This window comes from Triturus cristatus, chromosome 8 (genome assembly GCF_964204655.1).
Source record: "Triturus cristatus chromosome 8, aTriCri1.1, whole genome shotgun sequence".
NCBI lineage: Eukaryota > Metazoa > Chordata > Amphibia > Caudata > Salamandridae > Triturus > Triturus cristatus.
In genome coordinates, this window is record NC_140591.1 from 417,139,495 (window position 1) to 417,161,297 (window position 21,803).

At 47.1% G+C, this 21,803-nt stretch overlaps 1 protein-coding gene across 3 annotated transcripts in view; it reads right to left on the reverse strand.

Moving 5' to 3' along the window:
- ENOX1 (ecto-NOX disulfide-thiol exchanger 1) overlaps nucleotides 1-21,803 on the reverse strand; it is a 2,037,207-nt gene that overhangs the window by 421,091 nt on the left and 1,594,313 nt on the right. For all 3 annotated transcript variants that reach the window (XM_085621817.1, XM_085621818.1, XM_085621816.1), the window contains one exon: nucleotides 19,874-20,080. In XM_085621817.1, the coding sequence (XP_085477943.1) occupies nucleotides 19,874-20,080 (207 nt within the window). The remainder of the gene's footprint in view (nucleotides 1-19,873; nucleotides 20,081-21,803) is intronic.

The following is a 21,803-nucleotide window of genomic DNA, read 5'->3' on the forward strand; positions in this document are numbered from 1 at the left end:
CAACAGAGCTGGCTCAACACATTCCTGGCTACCTCCATACATTCACATACCAACCCTGGAAAACCACTTTCAGGTGAAGAAGTTGTTGATGAGCTCGGAGCGGACGTCACCATCATCTTCATCATCACTGGCATCTTGGCCCAGGCCGGGATCCTCCACAGGTGCCGGACATGGGTCGTCGTCATCCTCATCCTGGATGAGAGGCACCTCCTTCCGCACCGCCATGTTGTGTAGCATGAAGCAGACCAGTATTATTTTGCACACCTTTGCAGGCTCATATGGGCGGGCCCCTCCGGTCTTGTCCAGGCAGAGAAAGCGGCTTTTCAGGAGGTCGAATGTCCGCTCAATCACCCTCCTGCTCCGACCATGTGCCTCATTGTAGCGCAGATTGGCTGGTGTCACAGGATTCCTGAGGGGTGTCAGCAACCACGGCATGTTGGGGTATCCGGAGTCACCTACACACACAAAAATGAACAAGTAGATGAGTTTTGTAGGCGTGCAGAATACAACACTGACAAACACACACAATGAGAAACAGTCAGTACACAACGACAAGCCAGGCACGCTGAGCTGGTATCTGTGACATCAGCGTTGCAATGTGACTACTCCTCATAATGTAGGCATCGTGCGCAGAACCAGGGAACCGTGAACACACATGTGTGATCAACATGTCAGCAAGACAGACCACCAGAGCATTGATCGAATGGTAGTGCTTCCTGTTACGGTATGCCTGCTCATGTGCCTGTGGTGGTATCAGGGCAACATGTGTCTCGTCAATGGATCCAATGACGTTCGGCATCCTCCCCAGTGTATAAAAGGCATCCTTAATTTCAGGGAGTTCATCTTGGCTCGGGAACTTGATATACAGGTCGAGGAATTGCAACATCCCCTCCAAGACATCGCATAGTACCCGACTAAATATCGTTTGCGACATCCCACCAGCAGTAGCCACAGTGTACTGGAAGGTACCAGTAGCAAAGAAGTGCAGGGCTGCCATCACCTTCACCTCTGGGGTCAGTGCTGTAGGGTATGTCCGGCCAGGTAGTAGATGTGGCGCCAACTGCTCCGCCAACTCCTCAATCAGTGGCCTGGTGAAGCGGTACCGTCTGATGCTGTCTCGTTCCTGCATGGTTGCAAGGTCTGGGAACGAACGATGGACAGCTGGTGCCCTGCAGTACAGAGATGCACAAAGGAAGATTGTCAGTACATCCCCCCATGTGGCCATGACCACGATCACTCTCACATGCTAGTTCATGACATTACACAATTTACTGAGGTGTGTGCTGTTGGTCATGGACACATATGTCACCTACAAGACCACCACCTGACATCTCAATTCCACATGTCCCCATGAGTGCCCTGTAGTGCAATGGGCTACTCATCTGGCTGTGTCACCCAACCTATGTGCTGTTGCAACGTTCAAAAAACCCACCCCAGAGACTAATGAGGATTCATGTCTCCCAGGCATCACAGATCTTTGCCATGCAGAAACCCAGGCTCCCTGTATTGCCACATCAACACAGCAATGGACATGGCGTAGCACGTACACACCACAAGGCAAGCATAAGTCCCACAGGTAGTGGCCACTGTTGTTCATGCCGGCCCTACATGTACGTCTCTTAGACACACACCCCATCAAGGTTGATGCATATACCACATGGATGTGGAGACTGTCACCCATTGGTAACATGTGATCGGACACATCTGAGACACAACATGCACACAGACTGTGGGTGCACATCAGTATTGGGGCTACAGGTCTCACTGTGACGTACATGCCATCACCCCCAGGACTCAGGGTGTATGTGACATGCCCCAAACATATCCAATCTGACACTGTGGCCTTCACTAATGCCAATTACTGTCCAATTGCACATCACAGTGCTAATGTGTATAACACACATAGGACTCTCCCCCATGTACAAGATAACAGCCTGGGAGTGGCTGCACAAAGTGCCAGACAATAAAACTGCTGTGGCCCCCTCAAACACCCAGGGAATGTAGCCTCACATGCCATGGGACACTGTGTGGCCAATGCTATAGTGTGGCAGGTGTGTGCAGGTGTCCATGGCCAGTATATGTGTGTTGCATCCGTCTAATAGTCACACTAATGCGTACGCATTGAACGGGTCATGTCCGAGTTGTGCGTATGCCTTGTTATTGAATGCAATGAGGTCCGACGCGGGTGACAATGCGTACGCATTGCACGGGTCATGTCCGAGCCATGCGTACGCCTTGTCATTGAATGCAATGAGGTCCGACGCGGGTGACAATGCATACGCATTGCACGGGTCATGCCAGAGCCGTGCGTATGCCTTGTCATTGAATGCAATGAGGTCCGACGCGGGTGACAATGCGTACGCATTGCACGGGTCATGTCCGAGCCGTGCGTACGCCTTGTCATTGAATGCAATGAGGTCCGACGCGGGTGACTATCATGCATACGTGTTGGACAGGCATGGTCCGAGACAGGCGTACGCCTTGGCCATTGAATCGTATGGAGAGTGAGACGGGTGCATGTGTACATTCAAAATACACGTTGTACAGTCAGTTGAACGAGCCGGGCGCACCCATTGGCTCAGGACTGTCATGGAGACGGATACGGATTCAAAACTTGTACGAGTTGTGCACTGGAAATTCAGTTGGATGCCTACAACAATGTTGCAATTTCAAGTGTTCCATGAAGGTGAAGATTTGAACGATGCGGAAGGCGTGTACGAGTCGTACTTTTGAATGGATTGTCCAGATTCATAGAATGCAACCCTGTTGGACCTATCACTTTGGACACATGGCACAGAGTCTGCCTCTGCAGCACAGATATAAGGCTGGCTGGACCCCAGGGATCTCACTTGCCTGCACTACATGCTACTGGACCACATCCCTGCTACCACTGCTGCTGTCTATGCATCCTCTGGCTCCTGCTATGGCACGTACACTGGAGAGGGCCCCAGCCTTCACTGAGGAGGAGAACCAGGCCCTGCTGGAGGGCTCCTTCCAGAGTACAGAAAGCTCTATGGGACACCAGGGGAGCTGTCCACTGCCTTCCTAATTATGCATGTTGTCTGACTAGTAGTACTAGCAGTGTGTACAGCAGTGGTAAGCATTCTCACTGACTACTTTCATCCCCCAAAGTGTGTAGGTACATGTACTGAATAGTTTTCCTGCTGCTAAAGTGCATTTTTGCCAGCTTAAACTATCCAGGCATTGTTAACATGTCAGACATGCATGTGAGTCATCATTCCCCAGGGTTGCACTACCTGTGTAATTAATTTCCCTTTGTGATGATGACATGTATATCTAATTGTGTGCTGAACAAATCTGGGGCATGTGTGTTAATGTACTTTTCACTTTGTCCTCCTCACAGGTTGATGCCTACCAGAAGCAGGAGATCTGGCTGACCATCGCCCAGGCTGTTCGTTCTGTGGGGGTCTACAAATACCGCATCCGCAACTGCCAGAAGAGGTGGCAGGACCTTCGGGGCTGGACCCGGAGGATAGCTAGAGTCCAGCTGAAGCTGTCACCTCCACGCAGGAGGGGCGGACACCGGACCCTGACTCCCCACATGCTCCGGATACTGGCGGTGGTCTTCCCGGACCTGGATAGGCAGCTGAAGGCCAGACAGCAGCAGGAAGGGGGTAAGTCCATGCGTAAGTCCATGCCTGATCTGTGTACTATGTCTGACATGCAAATAGCAGTCTTTTGTCTGGGTCACACTTCCACATTACGTAGGTCTTGTAGTCCCAAAATCAGGTTCCTCATCTGTGTGATGCACCCTCCTCATCTGTTCCACAGGTGTGGCCCCTACAGTCTTTTGCTTGTGTCACTAGGGCACAGTGTCCCTGCAGTCAGCTATGTATCAGGTACCAGTCAGCATCAGTTCCCGTGACTCTGTTGTGTGTTTCATGGGTGGGTCAATTGTTTACACTATGCCTGAGATCTGACATGTGAACTGTGTGTGCCCTTGAGATGTGTACCAATTGCTGGTCTGACTCGCAACATGTTTCTGGGGTATTCAATACAAAAGCATGCAGCAGGGTACTCCAATTTTTGGGCTTCAGGAGTAGGTATAGCAAGTATGCCACAATTGCTTAGCCACCTGACTACTGTCCGGGGCAAAACACTGGTTCACTTAGTCCTGCCCAGTCCTGCTCCCTCAAGGGCATTCAGAAACACTCTGTAATCCCACTCCTGTGTATGAAATTGCAGGTTGTGCTTCGTGACATGTGCCCTCAGGTGTGTGCCTCTGTATCATTAGGGTGTGGCTTATTGCTACGTACAACTGGGGTGTCCATGATTCAGAGGGTCAGGGTTACATCTGCAATGTGACTGTGGGAGACAAGACCTGTGTGACATATAGGTGTGTGATCATCTGACAGCGCACAATGGTTTATGCAACTCTGTCTCTCATGCAGCTGGGTTATATGCATGGCAGACTGTGATGTGTTAATGTACATGGATTTGTGTTTGCTGAGACTCATATGTCTGATTTTCATGATGTGGGGTCTTCTGGGTCCTGGATATGTTGTTTGCATGGGATGGGCAAGTGCGCCGGTCATCTGCAGAGTCAGATTTGCCCCTGAGCTAGGATTGTGAGTCAGTGCATATTGTTGTTGTCTGGATGCCCTGTCCCTGTGACAGGAGACAGTGTTGACTGACTTTCAGGGCATCCCAGTGCCATGGCATTGAACTTGCTATGAGTGAGCCTGCGCTGTGTTCAAGTGTGCACCATGCACCCCATTGTGGCCTTGCCCATCAGGACATGAGTACATCATAGTGTGTGTTGCTGGCATGCATCCCAAGCATGTGAAATCAGTCTCTGCCCATCCCTTCATCCGGACACCTGTGCTGAGTCAGTCACAAGAGATGTGCTGTGGGTCTAGTGACATACTCCTACATGTTCACTTGCATGTACAACTAATGTGTGGGTGGTGCATGTTGGCACATTGGGATATTAGCATCCAACATGCAACAGACATATGTGTGCAAGTCAAGGAGGGATATGTGTGCCATGGTTGATGTTGAAAATGACAATTGTCTTATTCTAAACAGTGTTGGCACTTTGAACTTTGTTCAGCTGATGATGCCAGGGCTTGCCCTGTGATGTGATGTACTCACTGTGGTGTGTGCAGTCGGTGCAGGTGACTGATGTTGTTCTCTTACTTCCTATTCCTATCCAGATACATCCACGGCCACAGGAGGGGACAGCCCTACGGACCAGGAGGAGCCACAGAGCCTTACAGGGACAGAAGGAGAGGAGTCAGGTGGACCCAGTGGCACAGAGGGCGATTTAAGCCACACAGAGGAGTCGTCAGCACCATTGCCCCCAGCTGACGGCCACAGCAGCTCTGAGGATGACTCCCCTGTGGAGGCGGGTGTCAGCAGCCACCAAACCCCAGCTAGTGAGGCTGTCTTCGCCACCACCACCACCACCACCACCCCCCTCCCATCGGCTCCCATCCCAGAGGTCCCTGTGGGCTCTCGTGTTCGTGAGCATGTCTTGTTTGTGCCAGGCACCGCACCCCCTGCCCCTGTGTCCCCTGCTGCCCTGAGTGAGGAGTCTGTGGACTTACTTAGACAGATGCATGTTGGGCAGACGTCGATGCTGAAGGTCCTCCATGCACACACAGGTCTGTTGACACAACTGGTGTCATTCATGGAGGGCATTTCCTCAGGCATGTCTGCCCTACAGAGGACCAACCAGTCCGTGGCCTCCTCCCTGACGGCAGTAGTGTCCATCCTCCAACAGTCCCACACCCCTCCTACCCCTGCAGCACCCACAATTCCTAGCACACTACATGTAAAAAGCACAGAAACCCCCAAACCAAGGGCTAGACGTGCCCACAAGCAAGCGCACGGGACTGATTCCACACTCACAGGGGCTGGTTTGCTGACACACACACAGTCATTCACAACCACTCCACAGTCCTTCGAGACCTCTCCCTCCCAGCCCCCTTCCCTTGCCTCACCTGCAACCCCATCCCCCCAGAAGCTCTTCCTCTGTGACCTTGGCCTCTTCCCCACCGACCCTGCAGATCCTGATTACAAGGTGAAGAGGAAGTCCCCACACACAGAAGGGAGTGCCCCTCACACCCGGACACCTTCCCCCAGGCACACTCAGACCGAGACATCCACCCGCAAGTCCCCCCGGCGCAAGAAGAGCAAGACCCCCCCGCCAGCACGCAGCTCCAAGGAAAAGTCTCCGTCCTCCATCCCCCATTTCACCACTTAAGAGGTTCCCCCGCCACTCCCTGCCCCGGGGTCCCCCACACACAGATACACCATCCCCAAAATGCTAAGGCCAACCCTCCCTAGCACTTGCTCCTCCACACCTGGTCAGACAGTTGGTGCCACTGATGTGGGGACCGTGTCCCCACCTCCTGCCCTGCAGACCTCACCTGTCCCCCATTCCGCTCCCATGGATGTAGGCACTGCTTTGGAGTCCACGCCCACCCCGTCTGACTTGGGCACTGCAGTGGTGAGCCAATCCACTCCATCTGACCTGCCCACTGGAGTTGTGCCGGCATCCACCCCACCACTTCAGTCATCTCCACTGCAGTTGTAAGTGTCTGACATGCATCCCCCACCTCTTCACTGCCTCCTTCTGCTGCGCTCTGATCCTGTCCCGGCGGTGCCTGGCCTGCCCACATGTATGCCCCTCCGAGGGGATGACCCCGGTCCGTAGCAGTGCAGGCAAGCAAGGTGTGACAGTTGTCACTCTAGTTCAATCCTTGGCAATTTGACATGGACTGGCCATTGGCCTTTTGGTTGCACAGACGTTTCGAATTTCATATACTGAATTTGTGACTCTAGTTCACTCCTTGCCATTTGGACATGGACTGGCCATTGGCCTTTTGTTGGAACAGACGTTTCACTTTTCATATGCTGAATAAAGCTTTTTACTTTGTCCCTGTAAACTTGATTTAGCTGTACATCATGTTGAGGTTGTTTTAGATGCCCTTTCACCTGTAATGCTTGGTTTACAATGTTGCATACTGATGTGTTGATGTGAGGTACTCCCTGTGGTCCATGTGATATGTATCCTATTCTGGTGGGTATCCATTTCATCCTTTGCAGAAAACTGGGTGTGTCTGGATCAACTATTTGTGTACATCTCTCTGTGAGCATTTAATTGCCATGGTCACATCTGTGGTTTGCACCCCTGCACATATGATGTGCTTCCCATTGTCCAAATTGTCACCTCCAAATACTTCGTGCTCATCACTACTGGGTGGGCATCATTGTAATAGGAGAAACTGGGTCCTCTGCGCAACTTGCTAGACATATGTTTGGGGTATGTGCAGCTGACTTAGGGGTGACTCCCGTACCCAGGCTGTTGTAACCAGAGCCTTCATTGTGTGGTAACTGATGGCTGACTGACCAAGTGTTCTGCAGACATGAGTGGGACTTGCGGTGAATATGTTTGGCACAGCTGGGCTCCCACAGGAGTTGTGTCCCCTCAAGTTAGTGGGTTGTCCAGTGACATGGCCTGGGCCCATGGTGTGTGTTGTATGTGCATGTGTGTGTGTCCACATCCCTGTTCATACACAGACAATGTTCCCTTGATATGTTCCTGTTGTTGATGCTTGCTGAGTGGTACTGGGTTAATCCCACTACTTTTCCAATGGGCTACCAGATGTGTGGGTGCATGACTCACTACTGTTAATTGGTGTATCATCATTGTGATTTGTCCGAGTGTTGATGATGTTGTCAGACACAGATGGGACACAGTGAGGGTTCCTCAAGGCACTTGTTTGTTCGCAATATCATGTAGTTGTCCCTAGGTGGTAGTTTTCAGTGATTGAGACATTTGTATGTGTGTGTGACTGCTCCCACTTGTCTGGTTCACGGCAGCGATGCTGGCAGGTGTCAGCATGGGTGCCTTGTGTTCCTCCTTGGCATCTGCATAGTCCTGGGACTGTGGCAGGGATTGTGAAGGTCACATGAGCTTTGAGGTCATGGCCATGTACCGCATACTGTGCAGTGTGTCTGTCATTCCCCAGGGTTGTAAACAGTCCTTGTGTGATGTGTGTGCGCACCTTAGTTCCTGCCAACATTCCTGTGTTTGTCATGTGGGCATGTGCAATGTCACCTGTCCATGTGGGCTTCACAGATACACATTGTTGCAGTTCAGGTGCGTGGTGTTGATGGTGGACTGATGTGAATGTTTGCATGGATGGTCCCCTAGCTCCTGTTTGTCCATGGATGAGGGGCCATGCTGAGTGATTTGTGTTTGTGCATGTGTGATGAACGTTTGTGGCACAGGACACATGTCTGGGTGTCCCAGTTTGTACGACATCTGCTTTTGTCATCACTGTGGAGGTGTCATGCATGCTTGTGTCACCCCAATGTCTTGTCCCTGGGGATCGTGCTGTTGTGTGTCAGTCTCTTGCTGTGTTACTTGGTGTTCATTCCAGCTAGTGTCACATGTGTCTGTTGTGCTTCCTCTCATCTCCCAACGCCTGATTGCCCACTGAGGGTGTCCCAATGATGGTTTACTTTTGTACGGCACTGTGTCCACATCTGTGTCACTGTGGTTCAGCCCCTCTCATGTGTTGTGTAGTTGCCTGGGGATACTGTGACACACACACACACATGTTGTGTCCGATGTGCAGTGTGAGTTTGCCTGTTTGTGTTTGTGCATCTGCACCAGTGCATTGGTATTGCTGTTGTGGGCCATTGTCTGGATGCTGTTTCTGTGATTTTGCATGCTGTCCCTGTGAGTCATTTCACATCATTGTGCACATTCATCCTGGTTGTTGGGTGCTGGCATGGAATGTGAGTTAGTGAGCTGACACCTACAGTCTACACATGTTGTTTTGATTGGTGTGTCTATTTTCGAGATGTGTGCATGCTTGGTGATGGTCACTTCTGCTGTTGTGTCATTGTACGCTGTGTGCATTGTCCGCCCCCATGTGTGGTGCTTGTCTGCACATGGCCGAGAGTGTGTAATGTATGCACAGCACTGTTAGCCTCACCACATCTCTGTGTGTATGGGACACAACCACTAGTTTGCCCCAGAAGTGTTTGATGTGTTGGGAGCAGGGATCATACATGCTGTTTGGTATTTGCAGCTTTGACCATGATGACACTTACCTTTTGGTCACTGTGATGAGGGGGGTTTAGTCCCCATCACCGCAATGCTGGTGATGGGCAACATAGTCCCTATGGGTGGGGGTGGCAGTAGTGATGAGCAACAGGTCCCCTGTGAGTGGGGGTGGCAGGGGTGATGGGAAACCTAGTCCCTATGGGTGGGGGTGGCTGTAGTGATGAGCAACAGGTCCCCTGTGAGTGGGGGTGGCAGGAGTGATGGGCAACAGGTCTCCTGTGAGTGGGGGTGGCAGGGGTGATGGGCAACATAAGCCCTATGGGTGGGGGTGGCAGGGGTGATGGGCAACATAGTCCCTATGGGTGGGGGTGGCAGTCGTGATGAGCAACAGGTCCCCTGTGAGTGGGGGTGGCAGGGGTGATGGGCAACATAAGCCCTATGGGTGGGGGTGGCAGGGGTGATGGGCAACATAGTCCCTATGGGTGGGGGTGGCAGTAGTGATGAGCAACAGGTCCCCTGTGAGTGGGGGTGGCAGGGGTGATGGGCAACAGGTCCCCTGTGAGTGGGGGTGGCAGGGGTGATGGGCAACAGGTCCCCTGTGAGTGGGGGTGGCAGAGGTGATGGGCAACAGGTCCCCTGTGAGTGGGGGTGGCAGGGGTGATGGGCATATAAGCCCTGTGAGTGGGGGTGGCAGGTCTGATGGGCAACATAAGACCTGTGAGTGGGGATGGCAGGGGTGATGGGCAACATAGTCCCTATGGGGGGGTGGCAGTAGTGATGAGCAACAGGTCCCCTGTGAGTGGGGGTGGCAGGGGTGATGGGCAACATAAGCCCTGTGAGTGGGGGTGGCAGGGGTGATGGGCAACATAGTCCCTATGGTTGGGGTGGCAGGGGTGCTGGCCATGCAACCCCTATGGTGGGCTGTTGTTAGTGGCCCAGATATGGATCCCCTGTGTGTGTGTGCCATTTTGCGGGTACGTGTCATTTGTTTATGTGGTAGGTGTCTGACTTACCGCCTGCGCCGTCGGCATCGGTTCCTGATCCGGTCATAGATGTAGAGTACTGGTATGACCTGCGCGATGGGATTCATGTTGTGTTCGTGTCGTACACGCTGCTTGTTGCTCCGTCTCATACCCGCTGCAAGCTGGTCTGTCTCGTAGCCGTGTATTGATTTGTGGCGCGAATCGTAGCTGATATGCTTGTTTTCCGGATGCTGTGACGTGCCGTATGTGACGACCCGTCCGGCGCGTAGGAAGTACACATCGTACTTGTCATGCCGGAAACTGCTATGGATACTGCTTCCGGGCGACACGGTTCCTCTTTGGGAGTTACGGCTCGGACGGAAAATGGGTCTTGATTCACAGCCTACGTGTCGGTCGTGTTTTTGGCAGTTATGCGCATCGTACTTACTCTACAGGACGGACTGTCTCCGGGTATGTGTCGGTCGCAGGGTAAGGCTACGGACAGCTGTCCGACCGGCCATCGGAATCGGCCCCATAGTATGATGACTATTTGTATCACCTTTAACTACCATGATTTCCAATAATATATGCTCATCCTCTTGTCCTCGGGAGATCTCCTCCATATGATTTCCTTCTCACTGAGCCAATTTATTAGATAGCTCTTCCATCTTACTTGCTTCCTATTAAAATTAGAAAAGCTAATAATATTCCCTCTCAAAACTGTTTGAAAGAATCCCCTCGAGGCATTATACATATTTCATTCAAAATATTCAACAGACCATTTCCTAATATGTTCTATAAACAAATTATCCAACAGCAAAGTCCATGTTAATTGATTCCTTAGGCTCCCTTGAGACTTCCATTATTAATGGACTGTGGTCTGAGAAGATTTTTGGCAATTTCCTAATTTCAGCTTTACCTATCAACCTAAATGATACAAAATAATTATCTAAATGAACATATTCCTGTTTGGAGCGAAATTATATGTAAATCCTTCATCCGGGGTCCTCTTAGCCTTCCAGATATCAACCAGCCCGTGGCTATCTATGAGTGATGAGAAGGCCCGATGAACAATTGGTTTCATCCCATGATACTGATTCATTCCTACATCGTGAAGTATATTCAAGTCACTGCAAATTATTAATGGGGCAGGCCAGGATGCTGATTCCACCTCCAAATCTTCAAAGATTTTTAAATCATCCTGGTTAGAACCATAGATTGAACAGATCGTTACTCCAATTAGTAACACAACAATTGACCAACTACCCCACTTATCTGCCAGTTTCCTCTTTACAGGCCCCATATTATTCTTGGAAAAAATATCTATGCCCCTTATCATAGAGCTCTGTGTCGTCTATGCAACTAAGCTATAGCCACTAATTGTCATCAATTCCCTATTTCCTGAAGGTATATGTGTTTCCTGTTGATAAATCACCTCAGTGTCCAGGGACCTAAGTATCTCAGCAACTCTCTGCTATTTACCTTTCTCACTTAGCACTCCTACATTGAATAAGAAAATAGTAAGCTTACCCATTTGATATCTGAAACTTTAACCCTATATGAGCTCTCCACTGTTTTAATATAATCATTTTCTTCCTGCCCCCACCTTGCCTTCAGAGAGCAATGGGTTGTCCCAGGCAGCAACGGCTAACATAGACACTTCTGCGCAGGAATCTACAGAGGTAATACCTCGTGAACATGTTGTGGTTGGGAAACTGATCCATGTGACTCAGGAATTTGAGGGGACAGGAAATAGTGTTACTGCCATACTATCAGTAGAAGTAAATGTGGGGGCGCATAAGAGAACTGACTGGCTCTGCACTGAAGACAGACATGGGGAGAAGGAGGACAATTAAGGTCATCTTGTGCCTAAAAATATCGTAGTGCAGAGTCTTGCAGTCACACAAAAAGTGCTACCAGCAGGCAGGTCACAGCAGCCCAGTAAAAGCTCACAAATTCAAGCACGGACATCTAGTCCTGATCATGATACAAACAACAGCTTTTTCTCACTATCAGATGGGGCAGATTGGTCAGTAGATGACCTTGAATCCCTCACAGAATCCAGAGACAGCGAAAGTATACAGGAGGATGAGTCAGGAGGCGATCCCCATTCAACAACTAGGAAAGTGGCTAAAAAATCCGGACACCAAGATATAGGTGGAAAGGGACTCAAATGGGACCATCCATTGGCTGAGCAATTGGTGTTTATCTCTTCAATCCCACCCCCTACATTAGACTCAATATACCAGTGTAATATGTGCCAGAGAGGGGAACTCGTCAGGACAGTTGCAGATCCCAGGCGACAATACGTAAACTTCAGGGGCAGTTAGAAAAGTGACTAAATTATGTAATGCTCTAGTTGAGTGTTTGACGAACTTGGAATCATGAGGTACCACTCTTGAGACAGATGTGGTTGGTGCATGCCTACAAGTAAAAGCTCATCAATTTCAACTAATTGATAATAAGTGGAAATTCTAGGATCAGGATAATCAACAAAGGCGCAATAGCCTGCAGCTGATTGGCGTCCCAGAAGGGAAAGAAGGATCAGATGCCTTCGCATTCATGGTGGGCATGTTTCACCAGGCATTTCCGGAATTAGCGCAATGGAACTGGGCCCTAGAGATTCAAAGAGCTCACTGGGTTTCCTTTGTACAGAAAAAAACAGTTAGAGAAGATGCGAAGCCACGGACCATCCTTGTGTATAACGGGAACTTTCTTTGCGAATAGGCAATATTCGAAAAAACCAGGCCAGAGGTTAAGCGAACAGTAGGGAATTTCTCCTTTTTCGTTAGGCCTGGCTACTGCCATGTAACTGCTAAAAGGAGATGGCGCCTGCAACAGTTAATCAAACTGTTACAAAATAAAGGAGCTCAGATGTTTCTCTTGAATATGGCACAGCTGAAGGAGATCTGGGGGGACCAGACTCAGTTTTTCACTTCTGAAATAAAGGAAAAAAGAATATATGCAAGAAATAAACAACTGAAGGGGAAAAGAGAGGGAAGGAAGAGAGTGAAGGGGGAAAAAATAATAATAATTGGTAGATCAGAGGGGGCCCTGCTATATGATCTATAAAGCTCATATTAAGATCTAAGGGCCAAAGGGTTACATGGGTTTGGATGGCCCCTGGTGCGGAATGACGTCCCCTCCTTGTCTAATCTTATGGTTTGTTTTTTCTCTCTTTTTCTTCTTCTGTGCTACTCGTCATGGCTACAATGTATAAGTATGGTTTATTTTGATATTATGGAGAAGGAATTTTCTGCTTTTGGTGGATGATTTATCGCAGCTCGGGTGGCTGGTAAGAGAGCATGTTCTCATCTCCACAGACCATGGATAGTCTGGGTACCTCTATGGGGAGGGAGTGTGGGTGTGGCAAAGAGGTGGGGAAGGAAGGCTTGGGGGTGTGGGGTGTGGGTTGGAAGGTGTGGGGGGAGGTAAGGGAAGGGGGAGTCATTGGGAAAAATGCGAATAAAACGATGCTTCAACATAACAAGATGATGCATTCTTAAATTGATGGAGTCCCTCTTTCAATATTAATAATGAAAAAACTCACACTAATATGTTGTTAACTAAATCTGATTAGAATATCAATTTTTCAATGTAAAATTTGCAAAAGAGACTAATTTTCACTTCAATTTCTGGGAAAGGGAAGTTATTTTCAAAAACGTATTTTGAATTATTTTATTACAACAAATACAAGAGAGAAAACAGAGCTATTTGGTAACATGTATGACAACACACTAAGATTGATGACACAGCCCCATCATATGTAAAGAAGAAAAGGCATCAAATCAGGTCAACTCGTAACATGAAGTGTAATATGTATAAAGTCTAAAGCAGCAAATACTGAACTTAGAGCAATCATTTACCCTATATCCTACTGTAAACAAATTATTTTTTCTTAAACACTTTAAGCAAATTCTGGCACGTCTATTTCAGGGGGCACCGTGCTTCTAAAAAAACATTAGTTATATTTTTGCACCCTAGGAATTAGGCAGATTCTGAGTAGTGTAAAATGTTCTCAATTTAATTACATCAGTACATGGACAACCTACCAATCAATTCTTCTTTTAAATAAATTGTCAAGTGAGATTACAATCAAAACATGATCTAGATTGTTCTAAAAATGAGAGAGAAAAAATGAGGGTATGTCCACTTGCTGAGCTGTATCCAAGACTAGATATAATCCTGCTAATAAGACATAATTGTATTAAACTTGCATATTAAAATGCTAAAGAACAAAGGAGAATTCCAAGTAGGGCCTAAAGGAGGTAAGACCTACACTTATTGTCTGAGGAAACTCTTTCAACAAGAGTGAGTCAGTAAATATATATTAATGCTGTGCTCTGCAGAACTGGCTGTTTATGAGTGACACTGACATTCAGAATAACATGGCCATACCGAATAACTAAGGGTGTGTGAATTTGCAAATCACTCGGTTCCCCAATCTATTTATTTCAAAGTCTAAAGCTTGCAAACATGAAAAGAAATAAGGCGACCTCTGCGGCACTGAAAAATGTTTCCAATGTCATGAGGGACAGCCCAGGGTAACAACTAGATAGATGCCGCTTAACTGCCTTTCCTAGTGCCTTGCTTTTAATATTTACCATGTCAAATTCCTGAGAACCTACACCACACCATCGATGAAGTAGTGGCGAATTACCAAATAGGCCAAGTAGGCCTCTGGGCCCCACTCATTTTAGGATCAAAATAATATTGATTTGATCTTGAAAGAAAATTACAATCAAGCATTCTTAAATATCGTTTCCAAAAGATAAAAAAAAGAATCAACTCAAAGAAACAAAAACTTTACATTAAAAACTCTATAGAGAAAATACTGTATTAATGTAATGTACCCATTAACAACTTAAAGTACATTAACCAGAGACATCAGATTCACATACAGTTTGTCTCTTAAAAGCTCATCTTCTGGCAGCTGTCAGTTTGTAAAAAGAAATCTGATGCGTTGGGTATTGGGAGATAATTTGCGAGGGGGGTCCCGAAATTTCGTCTGCCTAGGGGCCTCCCTCCATAGGGTTTAATCTGGCACTGCATGGAGTTGTTTACACCATCCCCATGTTTCCCTTACTAGCATCAATTAGCCAGTGTATGTGCAGCATATGTTCTTGCTGGCACAATTTCCTGCTCCGGATTGCCCCACCTATAGGAAATTCTATACGAGGTCATCATCATTATAGGCGGGATATGATTTGGAATTTTGTCTCAGGCGAATTGTATAATCTTTAACTGTCTTTTCTGACTTTGCACATGGAATCACTTAACTTGCAATCTACCCCACTAGCTTTATACACATCATATGAAACATGCCATTTTACAGTATATTGGGTGTTCTACAGCCTATTGGATAAAGTAACTTAATGATACATATTCAGAATGCTGCTACATATTCAGAATTTTGCCAATCACAGAGGTCTTCAGACAACAAATACAGTCACTAGTATGCAAGTTAAGTGGTTTTCTATAATCATAGTGAGGTTTTTCGCTCTCTGTTGATGTACCACGCTGTGGTAATTTATTTATTTATTCTTCATAAAAGTTTGTGTCCTTATTAGGCTATGATGAACGTTTTTTATTAAAGTGAACATGTGAATGTTTGTGAGTTAAAAATAAAAAATCTGCGTAATCCTCAAATATTTACATTTTATGGGTCCATATGTAGATCCAAAAATCAGTCAAGAAAACTTGTGGGTGGGTTTGGAAGCCCTTACCTAATTTTGAGTTCTTTTCAATTGATCAGTCTTGTGGAAGAGCCGGCCTGACAGGGTAGTGGGGATTATGTTGTTATTTGTCCTAAAACGAGGGGCTTCTTCTGTTGTTAGTTAGACTGTGTTTCTGTAGACACAATAAAAAGACTCCTGTCTGCTATAGAGAGCAGGCGGTAATTGTGTCTTATTTCCCTGCTAACAGCCATGCAGAGATATTAAAACAAGCAGTGGGATAGCCAATAGGTCTCGCATTTGGGACCTTATAAGTATTTAGCCATGCAGCACATTAGCCTGGGTGCTGCAACACCTACTGTTACTTAATGAGCCACTGGTGAACGGTCCCACACACCCAAGAATGGGCTTCCTTCCGTGCTAATTAATTAAAATATGATAAATAAATTCACATTTTTTAAATTTGAAGAGACTTTAACATAGAAGCTTAGACACCAATAGGCACAGCAGCCTAGAGCAACCGTAAATCGGATAATTAGGGGCAAGTAAAGAAGTGAGAACCAGCCTGGGTCTCAAAGGATCAGGCACTCAAAAACTAAGGGTCCGATTCCGATCTGGGTCGGAAAGCTCTCCGACCGAGTCGGACTCCTGCAGTCCGACCGAGCGAGTACGATGCGGCCGCATGCTGCCGGACTCGGTTCGGTCGGACTCCCATAGAAGTCAATGGGAGCCGGTTGTATGATGCGTACATGGGCTCCCATTGACTGAATGTGTACGTCTCGCACAAGGGCGCCCCCTACAGTGGGTACGCGTCGGTGTCATCCGTACCGTACATGCCTGTGCCCGAGTCATAAGGCTGCGGGTGACGGGGGGTCCGACGCGGACCCCCAAAGGCACTTTCCCGGACGTTTTGCGAGCCAGAAAGTTCGGCTCGATCCGGCTGTCCGACGCATGCATCGTAGTGGCTTGGTCGGAATTCGCCTCCATTGCACGGCACGGTTCACTTTCGGACGAGGCTTACAGAGCGGTTCGGACCCGGAAACGAGTCGTCTGCGAATTTCATGTTGCTCGCATCGTACTTGCTCGCTCGTACAGCTGTACGAGTCGGTTGGTAAACACGCGTACAGCTCGTACTTTTTACGGCCGGATTGCGTTTGGAGCCCTTCCGAACAAGATCGGAATTGGCCCCTAAGAGTAGCAATTGGCAGGAAATCCAGTAGCACCTTCAACATCTCCTCAGAAGCGCCAAACCAGCTTAAAGCTCACCAACAGAATACAGATACCCCCAGGTGCCCAACAACTCGATCAGAGAGTACCCATGCAACACCAACAACCCCATCCTTGGTGGAGAACCCACCACTGTAAACATGCATTCGAAAATATGATGCATATCTCTTGGGGGTAGGAATGGATGGCAGATGGGGGGAGCGTTTTGTTGACTATACATAATTGCATTCGATATACGGAGAACACACAGCTCTGAACAGCAGCAGTACTGAGGGTCACAGTGAAAGAGAAATGCAGGTCACGTGGCTCTTCCGGGAAGCGGGCAGGCAGAATCCCCTGGGCATCACCACAGGGCGCCTCTGACTAAAACTGCAATACTTTGTGTAACAGCCCTGTCGGATCGCAATCTGACAGCCAGGATGCACAACTAGCAAAAACACACAAAGAAAAGAAAAAAAGAAGATTACAAGGACGTTACAACATGTTGTACTTTCAACAAAAACACGAGGAGTCGGGCTGCAGCGCCTACTCGAATGAATTAATAACCAGACGGCACATAAACGGCAATCCTCATAGCAAGTGACTTTTCCCCAAAAAGAAATGTATTTCACGACATTAAGCGAGTAAGCGGACGGGCGCTTGAGACCACATTCACTGCGGTAGCCACTCACTTGGGTTACATAATTAAATAAAGGTACTGCGGCTGCAGGCCAGACAGCGGAGGTAAAAATAGGGCACACTAAAAATTGAGGTTTTGTCCGTGGGCACTAAGAGTCCAATGGTTCAAACGGAAAACTGAAGTGCAGTACCCTAAAGCAGAGTGCCTACTTGCGTTTGAGAAGTGGGAATGCGAGGTATGTGCTGGAAGACAGCGGAGCGCGTAGGAGTCAGATAAACATAGGCACAACTACCGATAATTAATGTACAAAAACTCCTTTATTATTTTGCACGCACAACAAACAAGCCAGAGATAAGCTTCACACCAGTCCTCTTCTTACCGGTGTAAAAACCATTCTCGCTTTTTCTCTCCCATGGAAACTTCTCCAGCACCCCTCCCCTGTACAAAACAAGCGCGGCTCGGTCCCGAAAGTGAAAGAGGATCTCTTGTCTTTATGGGGCCATGTGTTTAGAAACACATGGCCCCATAAAGATAAGAAACAGCTTAGTGCAAAATGTAAACGGGAGTCTGTGAGGCTCAATTAAACAAGCTACCGAAACAAAGATGGCGTGGGCCAGTTGCCATGGGCCGTCCAAAAAGGCAAAAGGGCGGAAACAACAAAGCCCGATATCCACTCACGCGGCACCATTTTCCATAACGGATGACGCAAGCCAATCGGAAAGAGGGGCGGGGATTCAAGTCCCTTTCTAAATCTTGAATACTATAGCTCTCGCAGGCGAGGAGCGCATGCGAGCTCCAACGCCAGGCGAGACCTAAAGATTGCCTAATGCAAAATGCCGCACAGCAAATGGGAGACTTTTTTTAACAGACCGTGCATGTTTTCTGAATCAGGAGAAGGTAAATCTCTAAATGATTTAATTTATTCTGTCATTTTGTCTCATATTACATGGAATTACTATTGTTATGGATTTTAGTTTTTATATTTTTATGTGTAGTATTGTTTTTGGTTTGCTTGTTTTTGGAAGCTAGGATAAGTCCTGGTATTTGCAGTGCTTTTGATCAAATAAAATATGAAATTATAGGATTTCTTTAACACAAAAAGTAGCCCTAACCTGCAGTGGAGATACACAGTCCATCAAAATGATAAATCATTATCTCCGAGCAGAAGGCCCTTCCCTCACTGCAGGTCTTATACAGCATCAATGGACACTCCCGATGAACATCAGATGAAATTACCAAAAGTTCTGCAAATGCCACAAACTCAAATCACCATGTTCGGGTCATTTAGAGTTTGGCTGAAATAGGTGATCCAGGATTGGTCATAACACCCAAATCGATACAAAACTAGCCTGGTGTCCCCTGATCTGAAAGGTACTTTGTAAATGGCTGTGGGCTCCCCTGAATTTGATTCCAGAGTCCATATTACATGAGGAGCACAGTGCTCCTGTCTGCACCGCAGTGCAACCTCAGCAGTGTGCACCCCATGCAGACAAGGACAGTGCACCCATTTTTGGGGGAAAAATGCTCTCTGTCAAGTGTGGGTGAAAACTCTGGCAGTTGCTCCTGCACTGTTGAGGATGCGTCAGTGAAAAATAGTGTTGCAGTTGGAAACCATAGCTGAATATTACACTGCCAATGAATCCGGATGCATTTTGAAAAGTGGGCAAAAATACACATCCCCTACCCTCCCCATCACAACAGGTTACTGCGAGCACTTGACGCTGGATACCTGGGAGGTCCCTGGGACCCTTGCAACCCCTCTCCGAAGGGACCCACCGGTTGGGTACCACTCATATTCAACGCACAAATATGTTTGGTTTGCTTGGCCTTGCTCTCACATTTGTAATAGAATGCAGGTAAAAGGGCAAGAGTTTAACAACATAAGTGGAAAGGAATGGCTAGTAGTTAACATAATATGAATACATGGATGGGAGAATTATGAATTTGGAAGACTCGGCTTATGTATGAAGCATTTTCCAACCAGAGTTTACAGTAGAGTGTTGTTTGTTTGTGACTTTATTACATCAATGCAGCCCCACACTGTAACCACTCTTGCCTTGGCAAGCCTGCAGGGTTCAACAAACACTGGAACATAATGGAATATGGTAGCAACAAGGCCAACTGCCACGTAGACTGCTCGAGTGGAAGGAGGAACACAAATCCTAAACCAGCTTAAAACAGGCATGAGGAAATGATGCCATTTTAGGCTGCCGCGTATCTTGGGTGAACGGGATCTGTGGAATCTACATGATGGAATAAGAGCCAAAAAATAAGTTATTGTGAAACAGAGCATTCCACGTATAGAAACGCAAAGACCAAGAAAATATCTTGGAAAGTTGATTACCAGAGAGGTAAATCGCTTTATCCACCATGAATTCCTCTTGAAACCGAATGTGACAGAAATTCTTCTTGCTCTTCCGAATTGCTGTGATTTCTCCACATTGTTCGAAGACTTCCTGAATGATTTCCTCTGTCGCATTTTCGGGTAACCCTCCTACGAACACAGTCTTACATCCAGGAGGTCTTTCTCTTGTTGAAGGTGGTGGAAGATCTATGTATGAACAAAAAGCAGAGGTCACTTCTATTATGTGGCTAGGGAGCTTTTAAGATGCACTCACTTTCACAGTTTGCATAACATCAAGCAGTACCTGTAACAGAATGGTGAGAGCCAGATAGCCAATCAGAATTCCTTTGTAGCCAAGATGTATCATAATAGGCCAGATCAGTGTGTGAATCCCTGGTGTTGTCTAGCACACTTTTATCCCTATATCGTATTTTCCCTGCCCACTTTTACTAGGCTTTTACTAGGCTTGCATCCCTTTGGGAATTGGAGTGGGTGAATCCAGCACATCATGGGTGCAGGGAAAATTACTCCTTTGCTCTATTGTGTAGTTTGGTTCTCTCTCCTGTGTGTGCTAGACTCTGAAATCACCCTCCCTTCACATTGGGTCCACTCCTTACATCAGTAAGAGGGAAAGAAAGTCCTAATTTCGCTGAGCAGTAGGTAAAAAATGAACAAGTATAAATATTCTGTTGTATGGGCTTACATTTCACCTCAGAGATGCGAGGGGTGGAGGCTTTCAAGAAAGAGCGGTTTCTGAGCCCAGAACATCTAGAGAGGGAAAGAGCTGTTCAGTGGGACAGCAGAGCCATTTCCTACATTCATGACTCGCTGGATTTCACCCGCTCACTGGCCCTTCTCCCTCTGCCACTCTCTTTTTTAGTTTATATAGAACAACGATTCACTGTGGACTCATTTGACTATAATTCTAATTTCCTCTTGTCATGAATGAATGATGTTGCCCTTGATACGGGTCAAATGTTAGCTGGACGCCTCCGATCCTTCAGATTGTAGATTGCAGGATCGTGAGGTGAGGGATCGGAGGCGTCCAGCTAACATTTGACCAATATCAAGGGAAACATTATTCATTCCTGACAAGTGGAAATTAGAATTATAGTGGACTTTTGGATTATAAGATCACTAAATATGGAACAAAGAGAATAAACAGATGAAGCTAGAGTTTTTAATTGAAATATGGGAGAGAGTGAAATTTAGATCACTAGACATGAAAATAAAGCCCTGAAGAAGCGCAGTGGAGCGCGAAACACGTGTCGGCTGTTTTGAGGCTGATGTGATGTTGTGTTTACATGAAAACATATGAAACCTATCAAGAAGGTGTATTGTGTACTGTTGGTGCTCTTGATATCTCAGTACTTTATTGTTCTTTTATATGTTTGCAAAAAAGACTGGTTGGTACGAGTCACTGGGATACTTAGCGCCGGACAGTAATTTCTGTTACCCGAATTGTGTAATATATATAATATATATATACATATATATATATATATATAAATATATATATATATATATATATATATATATATATATACAACAACCACGATGACGCTGTACCTCCTCCTCGGCGAACAGAGACACCACGAATCCCAGGAATAAGGCAAGATGTAATTTATTTAACAGAGATGCACAAAATCTGAGGCGTTTCGGGCGGTTGCCCTTGCTCACAGATAGTCAGTGCCTAAATCGCCATTTTTTTAAATCTGCTTTGTGTGCACCACGTGGGGTAATAGACATAGACAAACTACTAAGTGCCTAAGTATAACAGGATGGTTCAGAGTTATTTTTAAAATATCAATGTAAGGATCTAATAATACACATGACTGTCAGCAAAGCAAATGTTAAGCAGAAAAATACACGGCATGAATGCAAAGACTTTTTCTGAAATGCTCGCTTGGTATGATAGACAAAAACAAAG